This window comes from Megascapheus bottae, chromosome 9, assembly GCF_031878675.1.
Source record: "Megascapheus bottae isolate mThoBot1 chromosome 9, mThoBot2.hap1, whole genome shotgun sequence".
Classification (NCBI taxonomy): Eukaryota; Metazoa; Chordata; class Mammalia; order Rodentia; family Geomyidae; genus Megascapheus; species Megascapheus bottae.
In genome coordinates, this window is record NC_143517.1 from 55,882,594 (window position 1) to 55,893,359 (window position 10,766).

At 36.1% G+C, this 10,766-nt stretch overlaps 1 protein-coding gene across 3 annotated transcripts in view; it reads left to right on the forward strand.

Moving 5' to 3' along the window:
- Positions 1-8,350, forward strand: part of Fam91a1 (family with sequence similarity 91 member A1) — a 46,187-nt gene extending 37,837 nt beyond the window's left edge. For 2 of the 3 annotated variants that reach the window (XM_090339350.1, XM_090339352.1), the window contains exons 20-24: positions 1,447-1,596; positions 3,541-3,645; positions 4,119-4,242; positions 5,641-5,710; positions 7,083-8,350. In XM_090339350.1, the coding sequence (XP_090195476.1) occupies positions 1,447-1,596; positions 3,541-3,645; positions 4,119-4,242; positions 5,641-5,710; positions 7,083-7,274 (641 nt within the window). In that variant the 3' untranslated portion in view covers positions 7,275-8,350. The remainder of the gene's footprint in view (positions 1-1,446; positions 1,597-3,540; positions 3,646-4,118; positions 4,243-5,640; positions 5,711-7,082) is intronic. The other variant, XM_090339351.1, reaches the window with a different exon arrangement.
- Positions 8,351-10,766: the final 2,416 nt, after the last annotated feature.

Here is a 10,766-nt window from a genome sequence, read left to right on the forward strand (position 1 = left end):
CATGTCTGTAATTCCTGCATTCAGGAGGCCCAGGCAGGAAATTTGTGAATTCAAGGGCTGCCTGTGCCACATTATTAGACCATATCTCAGAAAAACCACAAACAAAAGAACAGATTGGAATGTCATTTTACGGTTTAATTTGTCTGTATGTCCCTATAACATATGTGTATTAGACTGTACTTGAACTCTAATGGTTTTAGTTTTAGTTTTAGTTTTTGGAAATGTCGGTAATTTTAAAATGGATCCTAACAAACATGTACATACTACTTAATAGTTCATAGAACACTTGCATCTATTTCTCATTTCCACATTTTACTTTTGCTGATACAGGGGATTTATGTGGATGCTGGGCTTGTGAACAGCAACGTAAGAAGGCCATGCTTATAGCCTTTAGAAGCAGTATGCCCAGAGAATTTCTATAAATGCAAATTTATATTACAGGAGATAACTTTTCTCTTTTGAATGTTAAGAAGCTATTCAGATATTCTTTGCTATTCAGCAAGAGTCTCCCCTCCCCTGCAAAGGTTGCCAAAGGCTGCATATCGATATTCAAGTCTTTTGTACAAAGTGGTGTAGGCCTTGCACACAACCTAAGCATGTGCTCTAGTCATCTCTAGATTAGGTACCATGAACTCAGTGTGAATCTCATTCTAAGTAGTTGTTCTACTCTGTTATTTAGGGAGAATGATAGAAATGACAGGGCAGGTGCAGAAATTTTGATGTGTGGTTGCTTGATTGGAACCTCCAGATGGCAAGCGTCCATTCAAAATAAAAGATGCTTTCTCCTGCCTCATGAGTATATATGTACAAAAACCCAAAGAAAGACGCTTCTCTCCCCAGAGATCCCCTACTGAGAGAATACTATTTATCTAACACTTCCTAAGTTCTAGGGGAAAAGAATTGTTTTCTTGATAATGCAGGTACTGACAAGATATACAATCTCAAGAACTGCTGGTAGAAATATTGTTAAGTGAATTATATATTAGAAAATACCTTCAGATTTGAGTGGCTAAACGTTTCTTTAATATGTTGCATACTTATGAAATCTTTAGCTAATTTCTAAATAAGTTTATTAGGCATACAATTGCAAGTAAATCATAAGAAAACTCCAACTTGTATTTAGTACATTTCTTGGAAGAAGCCCACCAATTTGCTATTCAAGTTAGATAGATACATGAAGAGAAGCATAGAGAATTTGCCACTGATTGGCTCAGTTTGCTTACCTAGCAGGTTGTTTTGCTATAGCAGATGCCTCCTGAGGACAGTAAAATATGTCACAGGTAAACAGCTTTCTTTTCCACTTATGTATTTCCTCATTAGAATCCATTTGTTAGACTAAAGTATAAAAGTAGTTCTAAGAATTGCTTGATAACATACATTTCAGTTCTTAGTGATGTTATGTTGCAGTACGACTTCATGTGTTCGTTGTCATTTCTTTGTTCCTAGAATTTACCCGTGTCAATATGGGTGTTCACAAAGCATTGCAAGAATTAAGGAACAAAGTGGATTTGCAGCATTTCTGTGGCTATGTCACCATGTTGAATTCTTCTAGCCAGCTTGCAAGTAGAAAACTCAGTGATGCTTCTGATGAAAGAGGTTAGTAAACAGATGGGTTCTTTGAATTCACATAAGTGGTTTAAGTTTAATCCAGTCTTAACATATTAAAAAACTTAGCAGATCTTTATGAGGAGGGTAATTATTTAATACTTTTTTCACTGAAGAGTAAGAAAATATTTGTCCAAATAATTATTCATTATATTAGTGATATATATGTTGTTAGTTATTATACTAAAGACCGACAAACAAATAGTACTTGTTCAAATGGAGAAAATACTGAGTGCCTTAACTAAAGAGGCTAGATACAGAATGGCTACTGGGGTCTTCTTGCTCCTTACGATAATATTTGTGTTGATAAGCTTTGAATAAGGTTAGGATGTGTTGGTTTCAGAACTCATTGTCTTTGTGAAAATGTTTCCGAAGTAGGCTTTATTAGTGTTGAATTTCTGCAAATTAGACTTTAGAAACATCTTTTACACAACTGCTGATATTATCTGGATCTTTTTTTTTATTGTAATTAGTAAAAGGGTTACATTATATTTGCCAGATAGAAGGTGCATTAATTCACATACATTGATACCCTTTCACACGTCTTGGTACCCATTACCCTCCCCCCCACACCCCCACCCATCTTGGTTTTCCCCCCTTCCCTATCAAATTTCAAATAACCAAATACAAATAAATTCCATATATTAGATAACAAAGTGAGATACTATAACAATATGAGATAACCAAGGGACAGCAAAGGAGATGAGAGACAACATAGTACATTAAGGACAACAATCATTCGTTATATGGCTTTTGTTTCAATATCCTGGAGGTCCTTTCAATTAGCTTCATACTATATGGCCTTATTTATCAAGATTTTGCTCTTATATGGACATGTTAGAACCATTTCCTGCTTAGGCTTCCTGTCCTCAATTTTCTATTTCTAATCTGTTCAGCATGTTACCAGCAACTTACTGTGCTATACATTTTTCTTTTTAATTAAATTCATGTTAGAATCACCTTCTCATGTCTAGTGAATGTTCCTGCTCTCTATAAGACTGGTTTGCCTTGGCTTTGACTATAGGTGCCAGCCAGCTCTGACCTGTTAACTCTGGGAGACCTTTTGGTTCACTGTTGGCTGTATTTCATGAATGGGAACTCTTGAGAAAATGTGATTAATTATTAGCTACCTTGTGGATTGGACTGGCAGGTTTGAGTTCGCTTTCTATTTCTAGGCCATTTATCTTTAGTCAAAAGAGTTGGATAGTTTTCAACAGATGACTGCCAGTTATTTTAGTGGCATTTAGCAGAAAAGAGAATTCAGTCATTTAAAAAATGTGTCTACCACAGCTGTTATTTTTGCCTTTCATCCCACAAATATTTAAACAATAAACATGTGTTCTAGTACTAGTGATACTTCAGTTGTTAAGATCTGTTTTTATATATTCCAAGGTTTTTGAAAGCATGGTGGGGAGTTGTAATGTGGTAGGGAACTGCTTGCAGGGCTGATAAAAGGCAGAGAAGGCCTGCCTCAGCCCACCTGAGCCACCCAGCTTGGCCTGAAGACAAGGTGCAGTGTAGTCTGAGCATTAAAAAAATGACAGAGGGAGTTAGGAAGCAGTGTGGATTAACCGAAAGAAAGAATTGTTGGAGAGTAGTGGTAAGTGAACAGTCAAGTAGATAAGATCTAGGAAATGCTTAAAGATATGAAATAAAATTTTGAAATAAAAATTTGAAAAGGAAGACTATAATCACACTGTGGCAGTGCTGGGGATGATTTTAGTCACCGTATAAAGGAACACCGAAGCATGTGTTCTGCTTGGGAGCCAGGACACTGCCAAACATCCTTAGGGGAAAGTTGTTCCCTTGGATCCACACAACTGCTTTAAACAGAAAACATTACGTCCATCAGCACTGTTGCTTGCAGTCTTCTTTATGTTAGGATTGAGTTGACAGTTTTGGCTGTTAGAATCCTAATTTTGTGTGTCTTTAAAGGTGAACCTGATTTGGTTTCTTGCTCAGATGTACACGGGAGTACAGAGTCATTTGAAATGGTCATTGAGGAAGCCACTGTAGATTTGACAACAAAACAAAACTCTGGTAAGATGTTAAAAATACTTCGCAATCTTATTAGTTTCTGAGACTAGTTTACTTTTTTGTTAAGCCATTTGTCTGATATTTGTTCTAATGGACCTTTTAAATATGAATTCTCTTAAGAAAATTTGTATATATTTAGAATAAGAATTCTAGTATGAAGTTATGAACTCAGAATAATTACTTCATCTTCATTATTTTTGTGGTTAATACTTTTATATATTAATTCTCTTCATCATTCTATTCCTTTTTTTTGTACATACCTACCTTGAACATTTGGTGAAAGCTGTGTGCTTCTCCTTAAAATGCATATATAGAGTCAAAAGATAGGTTCTTGTGTTTTGAGGTTATTTGATATGTTTGAATCCCCTCCCGACTCAGAAAGCTCATGGTGGCTATCACTGGGGCCCCTGTGGCTCACACTGTGTGTGTGTGTGCTTGTGTGTCACCTGAATGCTAAGTCTTGCATCCTTTTTTAGGTACCACAACAGAAGCAGATTGGGTTCCTCTTGAGCTGTGCTTTGGAATTCCTTTGTTTAGTTCTGAATTAAACCGGAAAGTATGTCAGAAAATTGCTACACATGGCCTTTGCAGAAAAGAGAGGTGAGGACATATATTCATTGTCAGGAGAGGTTCTTGGTGTGTTTGTTTTTGTTAGTACTGAGGCTTGAACTTTGGACCTTGCACACTTGGTTGGCTTTTTCACCTTCACTATGGCTGGTGCTCTACCACTTGAGCCATATGTCTACTTCTCTCTTTTTGATGGCATATTGGAGATAGAGAGTCTTGTAGGATTATCTTCCTGGGCTGGCAGTCAGAGCCTCTTCCATACTAGTGTCTAGCACATCTTCAAGTTACCAGTAAAGTTACTATTGTTTTTTTTTTTTTTTTTGGTCAGTTGTGGTACTTGTACTCTGGGCCTGGACGCTGTCCTTGAGCTTCTCAACTCAAGGCTACAGCCCTATCCCTTGGGCTACAGTGCTACTTCTGGTTTTCTGATGGTTAATTGTCAAGAAGAGTCTCACAGACTTTTCCGTGCCCGGGCTAGTTTTGAACCTTGATCCTCAGATCACTCAGCCACTACACCTGGCTTTGAAATTACAGTTTCTTACTGTTTTTATTCCATACACGAACATGGTAGTGGCCTGGTATACATTTGATGATTGAATAAAAATGAGAGGCTTAAATTTTGGTGATCAGGTGGCAAGTGCTATGATTACTTATATGTGCCTATTTATCTGGGTTTGGTGAAGGTGTGGTGAAATGCGTATGTAGAGTATGAACCCAGTTTTGAATACAAAAATATTTATAGAAAATTCCTCATGTACTTCTCTTTCTCAGCATATTATACACTCCAGTTATATTAATAATAATGGCCTGATGTTAGAATTCAAATGACTTTCTAAAATTTTCTCTATTTTTCCATTTTCTGAAATGAGCACATATTGCTTTTTAATGATATGCAGGTTTGGTGTCGTTTACCAACTGATCCTTTGGAGTTGGTTGCTCAGCTATGATATGGTTGGTTGCGCATTATAATTTATTTCAAAATGACCCTTTAAAACACTTGATGGTTTAAACGTCATATTATTAGAACAGGAAAAAGGTTCATTAATGAAAAATTTGAAAAAAAAAAAAGTTAATGTTATGTGCCTGGACACTGGTAGCTTATGTCTGTAATCCTTAGCAACTCAGGAAGCTGAGATCTGAGAATTGTGATTTGAAGCCAGCCAGGGCAGGAAAGTCTTGTGAAACTCTTACCTCCAGTTAACTACTGGAATACCAGATGTGCTGTGGCTTAGAGTGGTAGAGTCCTAGCCTTGAACAAAAGAGTTCAGGGATAGAACCCAGGCCCTGAGTTAAAGCGCCACGATTACCATCAACCACAAAAATTTTTAGAATGCATATCCATACATAGATACACTTAAATGCTAAAATCTTGTGTATTTTAGTTTGTAATGTTATATTTGTCTTAAACCTTTCATCTATTTTTCTTTTCAGCCTTCAAAATCTCTTACATTCCAGTAGAAAACTCTCTCTGCAAGTCCTTAACTTTGTTCACTCATTCCAGGTAACAAACCCCCCAAAACTCAAACGGCATTTGTATAGAACTTTCAGTATACAGAATCCCTCCATGTTTGTTGCATTAAAATATATGAAATAAGTATTAATTTCATTTTATGAATAATGACTCTGAAATTCAAGAAGTTTTGACTTGTCCATTTCACTGACCAGCTCTTCATAGACCTAAGCCAGAAGTCTAGATTCCATGCAATGTATCATTTGGCAAAGTTGTGTTGAGTTTGGCTGCAGCCATGTACCGTGCTAGGAGCTGGGGTGCAGGTGTATTAACCTCCACTAATGCCTTCACTGCTGGGTGAGGCAGTCCCAGTAAAGATGGGTGCTGTGAGCCAAGGATATTATAAGATTTGATGTATAGACTTTTAGAATGGAATTTTTTTCTTTTTTTTTAAATTGTAATTAGTAAAAGGGTTACATGATATTTGCCAGATAGAAGGTGCATTAATTCACATACATTGATACCCTTTCACATGTCTTGGTACCCATTACCCTCCCCCCCCACAGCCCCCACCCGTCTTGGTTTTCCCCCCTTCCCTATCAAATTTCAAATAACCAAATACAAATAAATTCAATATATCAGATAACAAAGTGAGATACTATACCAATATGAGATAACCAAGGGACAGCAAAGGAGATGAGAGACAACATAGTACATTAAGGACAACAATCATTCGTTATATGGCTTTTGTTTACTCATTCATTTGTTTATAAGTCTACCCTGTCCCAGACCTTTAGCCAAGTGCCAGGGAATGGTAACATGTAAGACTAATAGAAAATGTGGAGTTCTATAGTAGAACAACAGTCAAGCATTAAAATATGTCAGTAAGTAGCTTTTAGAAAGTACTTTGAAGGAGTCATACTGTGGTGGGATCTGAGGGAATACCTCATTTAAAAATAGGGAAATTAGCTGACATCTACAGGTGGAAAAGAGTATTCCGACAGAGCCTAATAGGTATGGAGAAAGAAAGGGGAGAGATGAGTGCTAAGTATGTGAATGTGAGAAAAATCTTCCCACGTGTGGAGATCGTTCTGAACTCAGTGTTGTAACAGATTTTTTAGCAGTGTTCTCCTAGTGTATGATAACTTTACAGTAGGTTCAGTTTCTGAGAAAACTTAAGTTTTCAAATCTTTCATTCTCCTAGCTTTTATTATTTCAATTTCAAAGCACTTACTACAGTTTAACTTGTGTCATTATTTTAGGTTAGTTAGGCAGATTTTGCATCTCCTGTAGTATTTTGTATCCCATGAACATTTCTCAGGTAGTCAAGTTGTTTCTCAATTGTAAATAAGTGGTTCTGAGTTGGTTAAGTAGTATTGGCAGAGCTGAGTGTGGTCATTCCTCTTGTTTCTTGGTTCTTTAGGAAGGTGCTTCAACACTGGACATTCACACAGAACCCAGCTTTTCAAGTTTGCTTTCGCAGTCGCAGTCATCCTGTGCCGATGTGGGAGTTCCACTTCCTGCTAAGAACTTAATATTTAAAGATGGCATCTTATCAGAATGGAATGGATGTTCACCTTCCTCGCTCCTTTTTGCCAATCTCCATTTGCAATAATTTGATTACACCATCTGTTGCTCACCCTTCCTGCCTTTTTTCTTTCTTCATGTTAGCTTTGTAGTGACAGCCACTAAAAAGCATCCTGCTGCTCCAGGACAGTTTTTGCCTTGCTGATGTTACGTGTTTGGGAACGTTCATGTTTTCTGAAGAGTTGTTCAGTATTGCACATCTGATTGCAACAAAGTGCTTTTTAGCAGCTACACTGTATTTTTTACCTTAAGACAATCTGCATTTCTTTTGTAAAACTAAGGGTATACTTTATAGGCTTTATGATGACTGTTATGTTTATAAACAGTCACTATGAATATTGCAATGGTAATTTTATATGTTAGTTTATCAGACATAAATCTTGTTTAATTTTCTGTTTTGTTATCTACACTTTGGGGGATCAAAGAAGAGACAGAACTCTTCCTCTGAAAAGGCTTCTTGATACTTAAAGTAGTAAAACAGTAAACATCCAGTATTGACAAATGGTATGATGGGGCATTAAGAATTCCTGTGAGGTCTGTAAATTATGTGTATTAATTGAATATTGTTGAAGGTATGTAAATCATCATAGTTGTGTATAAGTTGATTTGTCAGATATTAATTCTGACTATTCATTGACATCCCATGAGAAGCTTTGGAAAACATTCTATTTTTAAACAATGTTTATTTGTAGACTTCAGTTATCACTCACTTTGGGCTTTATATTTTCATAGAGTCCTTGTGGAAAAATAGAATTTATTTCCATTCATAGCTAAGACCGCTGCATGTCTGATGTTTTGTTTGTTTTGTAGCTTTACCAGTGAATTGTTATGGAAATTGACGGATTGTGATTTTAGTTTAGCACTACATATTAGAAGTATTAAGAATATGTCTTTGCATTAAAACACTTCACTGATAAGCCTACCTTGAAGATATATTCTTAATTTGTATCTCGCTTACGTTAGTAGTTTTGGAGGAAATGAAAAATTGAATAATTTCCATGTATTTCTTGAGTCCGTGATTATTTTAGTAATTCACATGTCAATTATACAATTGGAATCACTTTTTAGACTTTTCAAGTTACTTTTCTTGGGAAGTTACTGCAGTATTATAATTTACTTTTGCTCTTCTTACAGGGAAATGGTTTGTTAGTTTAAAATTGTAACCAAACTGGCTAAAAGCATTATCTAAAATACTTTAAACAGTAGAAAATTTGAGAATGTGATAGCCTAACATTTTTGCTGATGAATTTGATTATTTATAGAATGGATATTTGTGTATTTAACATACTTCTGGAAGTATATGCCATTCTTAAAGCTGTGCTTTTAATAGCATGGTCTGGATAGACTTGGAGATTTTGGAGCAGATTACCTTTGTGCTCAGTTAAATGTGGTAATGTTCAGTTTTCTACTTTGTCTTGCTTGAGGTAGAAACCATGGATATGTTTGTCTACAAAAACAAAAATAGATACTAATCTAAAATAACTTCTTTTGACTGTGAGCCACTTATTTGTTTTTTCAATAATTGATACTGTACATTCCTAGTGCTGTTAGTTATGTATGTATATATGTAACTGCCACAGTTTTTCAACTGAAAGTTGTATTTCTTTTGATCAGTGCTTTTTATAATCTTACTTTAATTTGCCTCACTTGAATTAATTATAGTTATTTATTCTTGTATTGACCATCTAAGCCAATTGTAATGACATGTACACTAATAAAGAACTGAACATTTGTAGTTCTTGACAGCAAACCCAGTTATTGCTGAGTTTAAAGCTTAAAATAAGGGAGTGATGTGCTGCCGTATTTCCTTTCGAGATAATGGAGAGAGAAATAGAGTTAACAATGATCATGATCTTCAGGGAGAGTACTGTAAAGACATGGGTCAGCTGTGGCTTCTAGTGTTGAATGGGCAGCGTGTGTTCATGTATCTACCAGGTTCTCAGCTGAAGACCTCATACTTACATTACAGAGTGAGAATTTGTGTGTTTAGAGCTTTGAGCAAGATGGAAAATGCTGATGTTAGGTGGTATGCTTTATGAATGTGGCTTTGTTTTACTCATGTAAAAAGCATTTTTTAAGTCTTAGAAGTGCTGATACAGTTCAACAAAAAATAAATTTAAAGATAGACTGTGTTACTTGCCAAAGAACATTTATGGGAAAATGTTACTTATTTTGCAAGTGTTTAGATCATTTGGCTTTGTACCACCTTCTCTTGTTTGACCCCCCCTTCTGCCTAGCCACTACACACCCCTTACTGAAGCTTAGTCCATGGTTAGCAAAAATTCTTTAGGAACCAAGAAATTAAAAAAAGCTAAAGAAAAAAGGCAAAGAATTTAGTAAGGGTAGGATTTCGTCTCTCAAATGGATCTGAAGAAAGGCAATTTAATGTCATTTACAAATATAATCACCTGATTTCCTTAACCCTTTACAAATGAGTAATCAGAGGATTTTATGTGTATCTTGGGGTGAATAATAGTGACTTCTTTTACTTGATACTTTGTCTTTTTCTGCCATTCGTGTTTTTTTTATGTTCAGTATTTCAAACGGTATTAAAAGATTTTAAAGTACCAAAACTATAACTGAGTACAGTGGATTGTTTTTCTGTCATGATGTTAATATTATAAATTGAGATATACAGAGCGTTGTCAATTTGATTATTGGCACATATGTTTACAAATAAACTGCGGTGTTATCAGATTCCTGTGAAAATGTGTATAATCTTCTGGAAATCAATTCCTTAATTTTAAATACAGCTATGCTTTCAGTTACTGTGTCCTTTCTGTGCTTTTTTTTTAAGTCATCTTTTTTATTTCATACTAATTTCATACATACTGTAAAGTTGTAGAGGATAGTCCAGACATGTTTTGGTAGCTTTATTAAACTTGGCTACAAAGCTATGGTTTTCTGGTATTGCTCTCCTGTTTTGAGATGACACATTCCCCAATGTGATAGGGGCCTGCTCCTCGGCAGTCTGTCTCCTTGTCTCTGCACTGCTGTAGTCTTCCAAGACCATGACCCCAGGCAGAGTATTGGTTCATTCTTTTGTATGACATGCCTCTCTGTGGGATTATCTGACATTGTCTCATGACTAGATTGAGGCTTTTATCAGAAAGGACGCCACAGAGGCTGATAGGTCCTTTCCAGTATACCAGGCCAGGTGCATGGTGTCAGTGAATTTACTGGTGACTTCCCCTGTTAAGATTGTGTCTCCTGGGGTTTCTGCTGTAAGTTACTGTTCTGCCTTGATACTCTATCCTTTGGAAGAGTCACCAAGGCAAGGACACAGGAAAGGAGAAGGAACTTCACTTCCTTGAGGGAGAGTGTTTATAGGTTACTTAGAATTGTTTAAAGAAAATTTGTTCCTTTTGTTTAAAAATGTGTTCCATCATTGGCATTTTTTTTCAATTGAATTGTTGGGGTGATGTATGGAGGGTTACAGTCAGGTATTGGGTACATTACTTCTTGAACAGTGATATCCCTTCCCATGTTTTTCTCCCACTTTCCATCCCCCCACCCTCCA